The sequence below is a fragment of the Ruditapes philippinarum genome, unplaced genomic scaffold (genome assembly GCF_026571515.1).
Source record: "Ruditapes philippinarum isolate M1 unplaced genomic scaffold, ASM2657151v2 ctg7871_1_1_1_1, whole genome shotgun sequence".
NCBI lineage: Eukaryota > Metazoa > Mollusca > Bivalvia > Venerida > Veneridae > Ruditapes > Ruditapes philippinarum.
This window is the reverse complement of record NW_026862331.1, coordinates 8,384-24,613: the sequence shown is the minus strand read 5'-3', so window position 1 is coordinate 24,613 and position 16,230 is coordinate 8,384. Positions and strand designations below refer to the sequence as shown.

The window sequence follows — 16,230 nt, the reverse complement described above, 5'->3', positions numbered from 1 at the left end:
CAAGGCGAAGTAATGACTTTGCAAAACAACTGTGCACAAAACGTGCTAAAAAGGTTGTGTTTGTCCAGCTGGACGTTTTCCAGGACAATATGGGGCTTAATAACACGATTGTTTAGGTGTTATACAATTTTATTGTATCCATGCACAAGTATTAAATAAGATTTCGGCAATTCTTTTCTGGTTCACATGGAATACTTAAAACAAGAGTTTAAAGGATTGCACCTCAAGTTTTATTATTTACTGCTTTAATTAATCCTACGTCAATTCTGAATATGGGTAACCTGGTGTAAAATACTAGGTCACACATCCCAAATATGGAAAATCATTGTGCACACTCTAATGGCTATGGTTTAGTCCAAATATCCGGGATATTGGTCATTAAGGTTGTTTTGATGATTTCTAGGTCAAGATTGAATTTAAATATGGGTCAGTTGAGGTTAAAATCTAGTTTCACACATTGCATGTTCCTCTCCTTTCGCCGCCCTCGTGTCCACTGCTGGGTGCCTTCTGGGTGCCCTACTTGGATGTGATAGGGGCTACGTCCTGTGAACGTTGCCTTTACCTTGTTGATCTTTATTCTTGTTTTTTTTAAATGTGACCATAATAGCAAATTTATTACCTTTTTTAACAATTAATCTAAAATGAACAATTTGTAACGCGGAATTGGGTTTCTTGTTGCTATGTTTCTTTAGTGCATAAAGTATTTTTTCTATATTTTTCTTATGGTCATTGTGTTGTATCTATTTTAGTTGCATTTAAATTAACATTTCTGTTCTTTAGTTATTAACAATGGACAATTGTAAGAATTGTAAAAACTTGGCGCTTATTTATTTTACTAACCCTGTCTCGCCAAATAGAACATATTTGGGGTAACAACGATGTGTGTCGCGTCTACAACCAGGTTAACCTAACAAGTTAAGATTTTGCTTTTTATAGTTCCAATGCAGTACCCCTATGAGTTCTTCTTAGTCACATTTGCTTACATGTATGTCTTAATTATTGTGACATGTTCTATATGGTGACACGTTCTATGATGTCTTATGTTGTAAATTGTTTTCAGCGGTTTTAGCAGCATAAAATTTCAAGTTTAATTCATTAACCATCTTATGCTTACCAAGTCTTTGTCACGCACGTTTGTCCCCAAGTGATTTTGGAGGAAGTAGCCAACTAGTTTAGCATCGGTAAGGCATCGGCACACAAGATTTTACACGAACACCTAGGCATGAGCAAGGTAAGTGCCAGATGGGTGCCTAGACAGCTGTCCGCAGATCAAAAGGCAACCAGAGTAACCAATGCAAAAGAACATTTAAGTCGTTTTAATCGTGAAGGAGATAAGTTTTTGAACCGCATTATCACTAGAGATGAGATGTGGGTTCATTATTCCGAACCTGAGACAAAAGCTCAGTCAAAGCAGTGAAAACGAGCTGGTTCCCCACCTAAAAAGTTTAAGCTGTCTCCTTCGGCTGGCAAAGTCATGCTTGTTGCCTTTTGGGATTCACGAGGAATGATACTTACTCATTTCATGCCAAAAGGTCAAACTGTCACCGCCAAGTACTATTCTGAAGTAATTTCAGAGAAAAGCTGAAGCAAATGCGTCCAAGGTTAGCACAGAAAAATGTCCTCCTTCTTCACGATAACGCCCCTCCCATACCGCCGCAGCTACAGTGGAGGTTATCAACTCTTACAAATGGCAATTGTTGTCTCTTCCTCTTTATAGCCCAGACCTCGCCCCCTGTGACTTTTATTTGTTTCCAGAACTGAAAAAATTGCTTGCTGGAAAGAAATATTAGACTAGGGCGACTTTTATATCTGCTGTTACACAGTACCTAAAACATAGGTCTACGTCATGGTTCACAGCGGGAATACAAAAGCTCCCACGAAGATGGCAAAAGTGCGTAGACGTAGGTGGAGAATATTTTGAAAACGAGTAGAAAAGTTTTTTTTAAATGTTGAATGGTTTTCGAGAACGAGTCAAAAGTCCGGATATTTTCTGACTTCCCCTCATATACACGCCATCTCAATTTCTATTTGTGTGCATTTTTTCAAAAATGAATCAGTCACGGGGAGTGTGTAAGATAGAAAGGAAGAAATAGCTGCGATTTCACATGTAATGTTAAGTCATTCGCAGTACTTCGTCAAGAAACGTCATCCCTTTTACAGTTGGACACTACGTTTCCTCTTTTGATTACATCTGACGTACCAAGTGGGAGACTCTCTGATGGACAGATCTTATAGCCCTTTTGGACTGAATAGTCTACTGACTTGATTGTCGGGCCCTTGTAGGTGATTTTCTTGTTGCTCTGTCTTCCTTTAGGAAATTGAGTACTTTTGTTATGGTCATTGGGTTTACTTTTATATGTTTCTACATGATCATTTTGGTGTTTTAATTTCAAATTTCTTTGATTACCCCCCCCCCTTCCCCCGGTCTCCTATCCCCTTCCCCTTTGTGGGCCTATTATTATTTTCTTTGAATTCCTAATCAGTTACAAATTATTTATCATTCAATGATTAACCTGTCCTTGCTCTGTCTTTGCCCTGTCCTGTTTTTGTTTGGGGTCCGCCTGGGCTCCTTGCTATTGGTTCTTGTTGCTGGGTCATATGGGGGTTGCGTTCATTGAACGCCGCCTTTCCTTGTTGATCTTGTTTATCATATTTTACTTATTTAACCTTTTGTAACCATAACAACTGTTAGAATTTCACTTGACGGGGATTCATTTTATTTACATTGTTTCGTTTATAGGAACATGGTGGGGCTAAGAGCGAGTTTTGGTGCACCATTAACCGGTTTAAACTCCCCAGAAGTACTTGTGCTGCTGACCGTTCCAAGGCGGCGCCCCTCTGTGTTCCTCAGATGTATGTCTATGTTCTTTCATACTGTTTTGGTGACACTTTTGCCTGTGTCCCTTGTTGTTCTCTCGTATACGGTAAGTATCTTCCCCGTTGACCCAAGTTTTTATTTCTTGAATTCACCCCCCCCCCCTCTTCCCCGGATCCCATGTCCTTTCCCCTGTGCCCTTTGGCTTTGTGGGCCTATTATTCAACCACAATCATTTATTTGTTTTTGCAAATTATTTCCTATTATTCAATCATTTATTTGTTTTTCTTTGAATTCTGTATCAAAATTATTTATCATTTTAGTGATTAACCTGTCCGTGCTCTGTCTTGTGCCCTTTCCTGTTTTTGTTTGGGGTCCGCCTGGGCTCCTTGCCACTGGTTCTTGTTGTTAGGTCGTATAGGGGTTGCGTTCATTGAACGCCGCCTTCCTTATTGATCATATTTTCATAAATATCAAACTTTCTGCGCCCTTTAAAGTGAGTTGAATTGTATCGTATTTCTTAGTCTCTCATGCAATGAATGTAAGGATAAATAATGTAGTGACAGGTTAATGAGCGTGTAATTTATTTAACATTGGCACAATACGTTTTCAATCGAACTTCATTTGTAGGCAATTTAATTTGTTTCGCCAGATCAGAGACAAGCCACTTATGTATGATTGGATTTCAGTAATTCCCTTTTGATAGTTAGAGGCTATGATAACCTTTGTTAAAAAAAACAACATGAGCCATTCCTGCAAGTGCACGATAAATTTATGAATATGAATTAGACATTTTGTTTGTAGTATTGTCCTGTGGACTTCAACAAGAATGATATCAATTAAGCCCTTCTAATTGGTATTGTAAAGAGAACACATTTAAAGTTATAATGTGTGACACTATAGAGCTTATACAGTTGACATATGCAATTGCCCAGTAGACCTATCGTTTATTATCTCGACTTTTTTGAAAAAAGTAGAGGTATTGCTATAGTCGCGGCGGCGTTGCCGTTGCCGTCGGCAACTCATGTACAGACTCAATCAAACCGAGCCTGCAATTCTTATGTAATTTGTAGTGATTAATGCTTCCGAGGGATCACTTTGTTTCCAGAATTTTGTACCTGGATCATAACTTTTTTATTTCTTTGTGTATTGTCTTCATACTTGGCCACAACAACCCTTGGGACAAGACCGTTCAGTAGACTACACTAACCTTGACCTTTATCCATAAATGACCTTGATCTTCAAAGTCAAAAGTCCAAATCTTGCTTGTTCTTGCTATCATTGGCTGTAACTTTGTTATTTTTGAGTGGATTGTCTTCAACCTTAAACATAATAATTTCTAAGGGTAATCCCTAAAAATAACTAGAAAGACCTTGACCTTCACTCATAAATGACCTTGACTTTAATGGTCAAATTATTGAAATTTTCATTTTTTGGCTATTATTGGCTGTAACTTTGCTATTATTAAATGGATCGACTTCATATTATAACAGGACATTCTTAAGATAAATGCGTATACATATATATATATATATAGATGCGTATATATGACTTTGTGAAGAGTCTTTTTTGAAATACCTTTATTGGCGTTCGCGCCGAAGAGCGACGTCCTTTATGGAATGAAATAAGATTTTGTGAAAGTGCAATTGCAACTTCTTGGACATTTTCGTCGGTCATAATAGCTGGTCATTCCGATTGTTATTAGGGTGTTTGATTATCAAAAAAGAAAATTAACGATATGTACAATGAATAGTGAACTGAAGAATTTCGCAATGCAAACATATTTATTTTTGTTTGTATAAAATATCTATTATAATGATAAATGAAAATAAATATTTATTAAATATAATATGACTTAGCTTTCTACAATGAATATATAATTTTCATTCATTCCGTTGAAATGGACAGTTGCGATGTTGTAAGAAAATAAAGTTGTGACATTTGCTTATCTACTATATAGGTTCTTTATGAATGTACTTGCAATTTTAAATCAAGATATGATATTTGTTGTATACACTTACATTTTTATCATATACATATCATATACAAGTGTCAATGTTATATAAAAAAAATTGCTTTCATGGTGTACATAATTATAGACTGTATTTTGGTTCAAAATACAATGATAGGGAAATGTATCGTGGCGTATTATATTTTCGACGTTCTTATATTTTCGACGGTAGCCATTTCTATCCGAATATGTTATGATCTCGCGAGAATTTTTTAACTCCACCCCTTCCTGATGTAAACAAAATGATGCTGGATGCCGCTAAAATGTCAAAGTAACATAACATGGAAATTAGACAGGTAAACCTTTTATCACAATGTTTCTAATGGTCAAACACGTGTATTTTCTTATTTCCTAAAAATCTTTTGCTAAGAAACACAATAATATAAATAGTATTGCCTTAAAAAATTAAATGTGTTTCCATACGTCTGCTATGATCATCAATTCTCCCAAAGGTCACGTGATATGTCAAATTTTATGTACAGGGTGTTCCCAAAAGTTCATTGATTACACAATGTATGCTTAGGGTTCAGACTACTAAATTAATTTCTTCTTCATTTTTTTATTCAGATTAAGACCCACATCCGGGGCAAGTATAGGTCCTACACAGAAAGTGACCTGAATGAAGCTTACAGGACAGTAATAGAAGAAGGATTGCCTGTAGAGAGAGTTGCCAAAAGGTTTAGTGTGCCTGTCACAACCCTTAAAGATAGAGTTAAGGGGAGAGTTGATATTGACACTGTAAAATCAGGTCCCCAAACTATATTTAGTCAAGAGCAGGAAGCTTTCTTAAGTTTACTTAAATGAACATTTGAAAACTATGGCAGAAATTGGTTTAAGACACCAGACTCCGCATACTTTGTTTTTCCTGGAGCAAGAATGTTGCCAGCTTTATTGGAAGGCGCTACAGCAGGGTCTCAAGGTGATGTCTCAGAGTCAGGGTGGTCAAATACAGAAATATTTACTAATTACATGATTCAGCATTTAGAGCCATTACTGCCAAGTCGCACTAAAGAAAACCAAGTTCTGGTGTTGTACGATGGTCATAAAAGTCATGTTTCTCTAGGTCTTATTGAGTGGGCAAGATCACAACACATCATTCTTTTCGTACTTCCACCACATTGTTCACATCTATTACAACCTATAGATGTTTCATGTATTGCACCTTTGAGGTAGGATGGAATTCAGCATGTCATCAATACCTGAGAGAATATGTTTGTCGTGTAGTTACGCGCTATGAAGTTGGTAAAATAGCAAGCAAAGTATACACAGCAACCCTCACACCTGTCAATATACAGTCTGCCTTCAAACGCTGTGGTTTTTACCCATTTAACTCTGATGTTGTAAGTGATGCTTCTATTGCACATTCTTTGAGTTTTCAAACTGAAATCACTAATTCATCTGAAATTGTTGATGGTAGTAAAAAAGGCCAAGATAAGCTATCAATTGCATCAGATGCTAGGTCATTTCTAGAAAATAGAGGAAGTAAAGTTTTGCAAAATGTTCCACTTGCTAAGACAAGAAAGACTTTAAGTAAGGTTGTTGGAGGGAAAGCGGTAACTGAAGACCAAGTGTTTGATGCAGTTAAAACACATATTTCAGACCAAAAGTCAAATAAGTCCAAGCGTATCAACACCCCTGTTGTTAGTACATCTGGTATTCCAAACAAAATAAAAAAGTCAAAAGACTATGTTGTTGCTAATACTGACTCGGATGTTCAGGAAAATGACATTCTAGATTCTGACAAGTGTATTGTTTGCAGGCGTCACAATGTAAAAGACATTGACAAATTGCCATATTTAACTATGTTAACTGGGGATGTTGTGACAGGTGTGATGGGTGGGTTCACCTGAGGTTTTGCAGTCCAGTTAGAGTGCTAAGAAGGAATGACACTTTTCTGTGCCCTTCTTGCTCTAATGAACAATAGACTTATCTGTTAAGTTATTTTATATAAAAAAATGAAAAAAAAATGAAAGGAAAAATAAAACTTCAACAGTTAACGTTTTATTATGTTGTTGGACACTACCATTATTTTCAAAAATTGTTCTACATTGTTTGGAATAAGTTGCTTTCTTCTTGGACTTATAGTATTTTACTGATATACAGTGTGAACAACTTTTTTGACCACCCTGTATCTTAATTTCCTCGACCAATGAAAATCGTCGAAAATATAAGACGTCATTTTTCTCAGAAACCAAAATGGCTGCCTCCATAAAACTAGTGTAAAAAAGTAAATTGGTATGTTTTTGTATTGAAATTTTCAAATTATAAAGGAAAAAGGTAATTTTAGTTGATGGAAATATGAAATATGCATTTATTACCTTTTTACATTTTTGCCGACACGAAATGTCCTTGCACCGTCGAGAATATAAGAAGCCAGGATATGAAAATGAAATTATCTTATCCGTCAATTAATCGCGCTATTCGCGATTTTTTTTATTAATAATGTGGGTTATTATGTATGTTTATGCTTTGAATTAAACTTCCCTGAGGCGGGGGATGTTTGTAACTCTGTTACAAATTCTTGTCATTATTCATGTCACCCTAGATTATTGTTTTACCAAAATTCAAGAAATAGGGAGTAATTGATATCCCAGACTACAGTAAATGAGAATCAATTTAGTTTTGAATTTCTTTAACCAGATATTAAAATTCATCCTATAAAATGATTATTGAATCACTTATATCTTAAAATACAGTTATTGTTATTCTTTATAAAATGTGTTAGAATGAAAACGTCTTAATCTGAATAACTTGACAGAAACACAATCTAACAACAATTTTAAAATATCGATATAACTAACATAAAATGTATATATATTATGATTGCGATTCAAGCATTACTACATGTATGTGTTTAAAGCAATTGTTTAATTTCTAAAGTAATTTTTACATTACAGATATGGCAATAATACAGATGTAATAAATCAAGAAGTAAACAAAATGGCAACAGGAGGTCAACCACAGACGCCAGACAACCGTTTATATTTGTTTCGGTTACAAATACTAGTCGTTGATGGTGGCTTGCTGGTATTGAGAAATATACTGGACCAGTCCCTGACATATCAATGCATAACGTTCAGTGCGTGCTTGAATCAAGAAAAGTCAACAATAACACATTTGAAAAGCCGCGGTGTTATAACCCAGGTCCAATATGACCTATTGTTTCCAGCGGGTGGTAAAGTCCCAACTTCGTCAGATTTGGACATCACGCTTATTATTTGTCTTCTTAGAAACCTGAAATGTTTTGGATTAAATAAAAAATTTGACTGGAGGGCAACACCAGCTACAACCGATGTTACAATGGAAGCAGACATATGTCGGTTAAAGGAGTTCCGAAATAAAGTAAGTGTATTATGAAAAAGTCAATACGTAAGGCACTTTTAAAGTCCTGCCTTAGCAATACAGAAGAATAAATCTTAATGTATATTGGCAATATAAAAATCTACGTGTATTAAAAGTATTGATATTCTTCCGAAGTTTAACTTAAAAATAATTCAATCAATTGTCATACTTAAAAGTGATAGAATAATGCATCTCTTATTGTCTAGTCAAGAACTTAATCACCGTGATGCATATCTCCACGATACTTGTGCAGTCGTGCTCAAAAGGTTATAACATGAACATCTTCAACATGAATATTTTTGAAAAATTTTATCCGACATGTCCGGTGCAATTTTTCACAGCTATCATTTCTGTTATTGAAAATCCCGGGCTTTCATTTATGTCGTGAAATGATCCATCATGGCATTATCCGAGTTGTTATTGCTTTCATCAAATAGGCTAAGATATTACTATTTTCATAAAAATAATCCAAGATAAAAATTATGTCATGAAACAATCCTAGATATAACAGATGTTAAGAAACAATCCGAAATAAAACTGCCATCATTTAACAATCCGAGATAACACTGCCGCCATGAAACAATTCGAGAAAATACTGCGAGGAAGAAACAACCATTGATATTACTTCTATCAAGAAATAATCCGAGATAAAAACAGCCGTCAAGAAACAATCCAATATAATACTGCTAACAAGAAACAATCCGATATAATACTGCAGTTATGAAACAATCCGGGATATTAATGCTGTCAAAACACCATCCAAGATAATACTGCCGTCATAAAACAATCCCAGATAAAACTGTCGTCAGGAAAACTATCAGAGCTAATACTGCCATCATGAAATAATCCGAGATAATACGTCCCTCAAGAAACAATCCGAGAAAAGACTGCTACTATGAAAGAATCCGAGATAATAATATTGTCATGAAACGATCCGAGATAATTCTTCCCTCATGAAACAATATGAGACAATACTGCAGCCATGAAACAATCAGAGCTAATGCTGCCGCCATGAAAAATTCCAAAATAATAATATTTCCCTCATGAAACAATCAGATAAAATACTACCAACATGAAAAAAATCAAATATAATACTGGCTTTAACATAGATATTTTTAAAATTTTTATCCGATATTTTGGATGAAATTTTTCAAAGTATCATTACTGTCATTAAAATGTCCGGGCTTTTCTTCAAAACAATGCCGTCATGAAACAATCCCCGAGGTAATACTGCCTGTGCCATCATAAAACAAATAGCTGTAATTCTTCCGCCATGAAACAGTCCCTGAGATAATACTTCCGCCATGAAACAATCCATGGCATTGTTGGAGTCATGAAACAATCGGAAGTAATACAGTCGTCATGAAATAATCCGAAATATTACTGCTGTAATTAAAGAGTCCGAGATACTTCAGCAGTAATAAAAAATCCGAGATATATCTGCAGTCATGAAACAATCCGGGATATTACTGCAGTCATGAAACAATCCGGGATATTACTGCAGTCATGAAACAATCCGGGATATTACTGCAGTCATGAAACAATCCGGGATATATCTGCAGTCATGAAACAATCGGAAATATTACTGCAGTCATGAAACAATCCGGGATATTACTGCAGTCATGAAACAATCCGGAATGTTACTGCAGTCATGAAATAATCTGAGATATTACTGCAGTCATGAAACAATCCTGGATATTACTACAGTCATGAAACAATCCGGAATATTTCTGCAATCATGAAACAATCCCAGATAATACTGAAGGAAAAGCTCCGAGATAATTCAGCAGTAATAAAAAATCCGAGATAATACTGCAGTCATGAAATAATCCAAGATATTATTGCCATCTTGAAACAATGTGAGATCTTACTGCATTCATGAAATAATCCGCGATAATACTGCCATTAAGAAACAATCCGAGATAATATTGCACTCATGAAAAAATCTGAGATAATTCCCTGAGATAATCCGACATATTCCAGTCGTCATGGAATAATCCTAGATATAATATTGTCATGAAGTAATCCGAGATATAACTGCCTACATGAATCGATCCGAGTTATTACTGCTTTTAAGAAATAATTCGAGAAACTACTGCATTCACAAAATAATCCGATAAATTTCTATAGACATGAACTAATCCGAGTCATGAAATAATCAGAGATACTGCTGCAGTCTTGAAACAATTTGAGATGTTTTTACTGATATTTCTGTCGTCATGAAATAATCCAACATATAACTGTTGTCATGAAATAATCCAAGTTATTACTGCCGTCTTGAAACAATCAGAGCTTTTACTGCCGTCATGAAATAATCAGAGATACTACTGTAGTCTTGAAACAATCCGAGATGTTTTGGCAGTCATGATTTGATTTCTGGTGGTATGGACGTGGAAAACTGCAAACTTCAACATTTCTTTTCAATTTCAAAATGGATTGTTATCATGATTTAACACAAAAGCCCTTTTGACAAAATCTTTAAGCATACCATATTTAACTTGAACTTGACTCATAAATTAGCTTGACCTTTATGAACAAACGATGTACTTTTGTACTTTTTCCAAGAAATAGTTTACAATTTACTTGGTATGGGCTTTTAAACTTCGTCAGTTATTAAATCTCATTCATAAAAAGTTAATTGTGATGTTCTCTGCATATCGTACTCTGTGGGTTTTATACCCTGCACTTTGTCGAACAGAAAACCTGTATAACTAAATACAAGTACATGTTTACATAAATTTGGAATAATTTACATTGTACCGTTCTAATTACTGGGGACGTTAAAGAGGTCTTAAATCTATGTGTACAACAAATCTGCATTACTTTCATTTTCAAAGTTATCAATGCCTCCCTTGATAAAATGGTATGTGTTGGTTGTTTTGATTTGGAAGGGGTTAGTTGATTGTCTTGAGATGGGAAGCCTTTTGATTCTTATGATTTCGGTAATTTGGGCTCTTCTTTCAGGTGAACCATATTGAGTTTTTATTTCAGATAAGTCATATATCAACAACGACTGCAATACAACAAAATGATTTTACAGCTTGGTGGAATGATATTGAACAGGTGAGGACATTTCGATTTCAAAGTACTATTATTATCTTTGTAACCTTTCAACCAACTTTTCAAATGAAAACAGGGTATTATATACGGTAAGTTATGTATTCTTAAAAAATGTAAACATCTAATGGGATATAAATTTAAATTTCATGATATAATCCATACAAAACATGTAGCGTCAAACATTTATACGTATATGTGTTTGACGTACATGTTTGTCAAAATAAGAAAAGAATTTTAAACGAGCCAATTTCCCCATGGAGACATTTTAGTATTGAACTTATTTACAGCACTTCTCGCCCTATTTAAGGAACACCATTGAGGTTTTTAGACATGAGGGGACTGGAAATAATATTTCGGATTATTGTTCCGTTTAAAGTAAGTCTCAGTTGCTTCCAGAACAAATATTTTAACTGTAAAACGACTAAATATTGAAAAAGCAACGGCAAAAAAGCAAAATAAAATTTTGAGCTTCCTTTGAGATTATTTCTTAACATTTTTTCTTTGTTAAAGTGCCCAATTTGATCTATGTAAGAATTACGTCCTCAGTGTTGCAGAGTTGCTTTAATTTTAAAATAGTTTTATAAGTTTTGGAAATCTCCAAACACGATGTGAATTATTTTGACTTATCTCTAAGAATGCTTGGTGTATGTAGACTGAAAATAAACATTTACGCTTTTCAAGTATTCGTACTTTAAGGTATTACCACCATAATGGGCACTATAAGGAACTTAAAAAATTGACATCATAGGTCAGATATATACCTTAAAGTACACCTGTATGCAAAATGTAAACAAAGTTTACCGTACGAAAATCAAGATATGGCCACTTTTCTAAACTCAAGCTAGGATGTTATGAGGGCCCTTTTTTAGAAATGAGGAACCCTTAAATAATCTGCAATAACATTCTAATGAAAGTTGTTTTCCCATTAATTTTTGGTAAGAAACAAATAGTACCATTCAGCTAACAATCCACATAAGCAAAATTATGGTTTCTACTTAAAGTTTATGAAATCTGTATAAAAATATTACCCTACCCCACCCATTTTTACCACGTGTCTGACCATTTTCCTACTTAGAGACCTAATTTAAAAAATCCTTAAAATTTAACCAAATGAGTGCCTATTTTCAAAGTTTCCTTAAATTTGTAAAGAAGTATATTGGTTGATCTTGTAAATTATGAAATACTTTTACCGGCTAGTTTTGATTTTATTACACTTTGAAAATATCAGGTGCCATATTTATTACTAGATTTAGCATAATTTAGCCAATAAATACCTATATAAATAAAAAAAAATCAAAGTTAAACACTTTTTTCTTTCCAAATGGGACATGAGAGACACATAAATAATGTAAAAAAAAAGAAAGAAAAAAGTTGACCCTTCTGGGGACTGAACCCACAGCCCTCATTTTCAGTTAACAGTAGTTTAGTTAACAGTAGTTCTAGCATATTTGAATACTCTACGAAGCGGAGGTAATGCATTAGGATGGTAATACCTTAGGAGCGTCACGATTTTCAGGTGTCAAGTGCTTTCAGTGTTGCGTTCATTGAACGCCGCCTTTCCTTGTTGATCTTGTTTATCATATTTCAAGATTTTCAGGTGTCAAGTACTATCTGTGCGTCACTTTTTTCAAGTGTTTAATACTTTCGGTGTTTACTGCTTTTCAGATGCCAAGTACTTTCAGTGTTTCACGATTTTCAGGTGTCAAATACTTTCAGTCTTTCACGATTTTCAGGTGTCAAATACTTTCAGTGTTTTCAAGTGCCAAGTGCTTTAAGTAATTCATGATTTTCAGTTGTCAAGTACTTTCGGTGTTATACGATTTTCCGATTTCCAGTTATTTCAGTGCGTTACAATTTACAAGTATCAGTATTTCCAGTCCTTTGCCATTTTCAAATATCAATCATTTTGGTGCGTTACACATTCAGGCTTCCAGTTATAAACATGCATCACAATTTTTAATTACCAGTAATTCCAATATGTCATAATTTTCATATTTCGGTAATTTATTGCTTTAAAGGGTTTTAAAATTTTCAGGTTCCACGTCTATTCAGTGCATCCCAATGTTCAAGATTCAAGTAACTAAAAAAAATTCGCTGTTTGAGGGTTTCCAGTATTTCTAGTGCGTCACAGTTTTCTGGTTTTGCAATACTTTTGAGTTCTTCTAGATTTTCAGGTTTTAAGTACATTCAATGCTGCCAAATTTCGATGTTTTTAGTAATTACAGTGCTTCCAATTTCTCAAGTTTTCCTGTACATTCATTGCTTTACTATTTCAGATTTCCGATACCCTCAGTGCTCTTCGAAGCTTTCAATGCATCATGAGTGGTCAGTTTCTAGTATTTTCAGTGTTTTAGTGCTTCGCGTTTTTTAGGTTTCAAGTACTTTGAGTGCGTCACATAGATAGCTTAGATATTGTCCTAGAAACATAGTTTAGAAGACGTCTACCAAGTTATAACCCTGGTATCATAAATTTGCCACACCTGGGGGTCATGGAATTTCCTTACTGGGGCTTGAATTTAAACGCAACCAGTGGATCAACAATCGTCAATATACAGTCATCAGTGACTTTACTAGCAACCATTGTCTTCCATAGCAACTGATGACTTCCAAAGAAACCCAGTTATTTCTGTAGCAGCAATTGACTTTCGAAAGTAATAAGAGACTTCCGAGGATATCACTGACTTTCCATAGCAGCCAGTGGCTTTAATAGAAACCATTGACTTTCTAGAGTAACCAGTTATTTCAAAAACAACCATTTATATTCTGTAGCAACAGGCCAAATCCATATAAGCCGTTTTTTTCCTTAGCAAAACTTTAGTTTCTTAGCAACAAGTGCTTTTCTTCAATTACAGATGTTCCATAGCAACTAGTGATTTCCAAAAGCAAATGAATTTTTATCAACCTATCATATCAATAGACTCCCATTGCATTCATTGTTTCCAAAGCATACAGTGACTTTCCATATTTCCATATCAACCATTTAATTTCAAAGCTACTAATAACGTTCCATAGAAACTATCATCTTTTAATCAACCATTGACTTCATAGTGACCACTAACATCCCAATGGTTTCTGTAGCGACTTGTAAAGTCTTTAATAACTAATGATTTGTCTTAGCAATAACAACATGTAACCATTTTTACATTTGCACGATTTCAGATGCAGATATGACCTTTGTGATATCACTATAAGATTTAGACTTTATATCTGCTTTTCATTCATAGTAAACAGTATTAATTGTTCCTTGTCATGAAGAGTATTTATAATAAGCAAGCGATGAACGCGCCATCATTACACTCTTGTTCAGCAACTTTGTTTCCTATGTCTTATCTTTCTATAAACATATAATTTGTCGGGTCAATATCGTCGATAAACACTTAAAAAGATTACCAAATACCGAAACTTAAATGATAAAGTTGTTGTTATTTAAAATTCCGGTTTTAGATACTTGTTCGTCGAAGTTCCCCAGCTTTGAATATTCAGCAAACAATTGCCGAATTCAAAACTTGCCCTCTTGATACGGAAGAAGAGAGAAGGATACAGGAAGAAATTAAAAAATGGAAGGACTATGAAGCCGATGTTGACCGACTGAAACAGCAAATGGCAGACATGAAAGAAAACCTTAATGAGATGAAAAGACGGCAAGGGGCAGGTTAGTTTTTTTAAGCTTCATTGTTTTGTTGTTTCATGAATTGAACATGATTGAGATAGATATCTTAAGAAATGCAGAGAAAATGAATATACAAAAATAGAAATAAATGCTATGAAACTTTTATGGATTATAAGTTTGCTTGTTAATAGCTATAATTCTTAAAGGACATTCTATAAATAAATATTTTTAGCTTTTTGATCCTGACATTTCCAATCCGTGATAACTATTAAGTCGATTATTTTTTAGATTTTTTTGACAAACTTGACAGATATCCGCTTGCCGGTTAAGCATGGTACATAATTCCTTCCCAAACAATTGCCAGAAATATCGTTAATATCACAGTGTTAAAAACGAAAATTGTCTATTTCGAAGACTTGATAAACATTTGAAATGTCATTACTTTATATTCAATTTCTTACACTTTGTAAATATTACTAATTTGATATCTTGCCGTGAATAATAAAAGTAAATCTACCAATTCACGGGGAGTTGCATTTCTTTTTAATATATATTTTAAATATTGATTATAAATTCATAGTAAACATATTGATAACAAAGGAAACTTTATTGTTTTGGACTTAACTTTTGAGGAAAAAAAATAACACTTATAAATCTTTACGGTCCAAATACAGATCAACAATTTTTTTACAGTGATCTGTTTGATACCATTGACAGAATAGGAAACGATTCTTATATCTTGTGTTGCGATTTTAACTTAGTTCTAGATCCGGAAAAAGATTATTACAACTAAAAATTTGTCAATAATAATAAAGCTAGACATTTCATAGTACAAAGTATTGATCAGAGAAATCTTTTTGATCCATTCAGAGATTTTTTCTAAATCTGAACAGAAACGCATGGCGTAAACCGACACCACTCCAATAAGCACGCCTTGATTTTTTCCTGGTGACTGAAACAATATTTCCTCCTGTAGAAGATATCATATTGAGACAAGCTATCAGTCAAATCATTCAATTGTTATAATGAAGATAAAGTTTAATAATTTTATACTCGGAAAAGGCATATCGAAACATAACAATTCCCTTTTAAAAGATACAGATTATTTAAATAAAATGCAGACAGACAAGATTAGCTGATATTAAAAAAACAGTATGCTTTACCTATATTTAACCTTGAAAATATATCGGTAATACAAAATGATGACATTCAGCTTACGATAAATGACCAGTTGTTTTCAGAAACACTTTTAATGGAACTGAGAGGGACAGCTATATCTTACAGCAGTTATCGAAAGAAAAAAGAAAGAAATGATGAAAAAATATAATAAATGAAATACAAAATCGAATCAAACTTGTCAGACAATAAACTTTACCTATCGCAAGAATTGCA

General features: G+C 34.1%; 2 protein-coding genes across 2 annotated transcripts; both read left to right on the top strand.

Annotated features, from left to right (window-relative positions):
- Positions 1–4,996: 4,996 nt before the first annotated feature.
- On the top strand, positions 4,997–7,021 carry LOC132718700 (uncharacterized). The gene is made up of 2 exons (XM_060702415.1): positions 4,997–5,122; positions 5,394–7,021. The coding sequence occupies exon 2, from the start codon at positions 5,978–5,980 to the stop codon at positions 6,674–6,676; it is 699 nt and encodes a 232-aa protein (XP_060558398.1). The 5' UTR covers positions 4,997–5,122; positions 5,394–5,977; the 3' UTR covers positions 6,677–7,021.
- A 706-nt stretch (positions 7,022–7,727) lies between these two features.
- LOC132718699 (E3 ubiquitin-protein ligase DZIP3-like) lies at positions 7,728–14,880 on the top strand (the record flags this gene model as incomplete). The annotated part of the gene is made up of 3 exons (XM_060702414.1): positions 7,728–8,168; positions 11,160–11,231; positions 14,673–14,880. Coding segments are annotated over exons 1-3 (682 nt in total), but the record flags the coding sequence as incomplete, so codon positions are not given.
- Between the last annotated feature and the right edge of the window lie 1,350 nt (positions 14,881–16,230).

Bases quoted from the DNA above. Each gene is read 5' to 3' on its own strand.
- LOC132718700 (XM_060702415.1), top strand. From the start codon at position 5,978: ATGTATTGCACCTTTGAGGTAGGATGGAATTCAGCATGTCATCAATAC.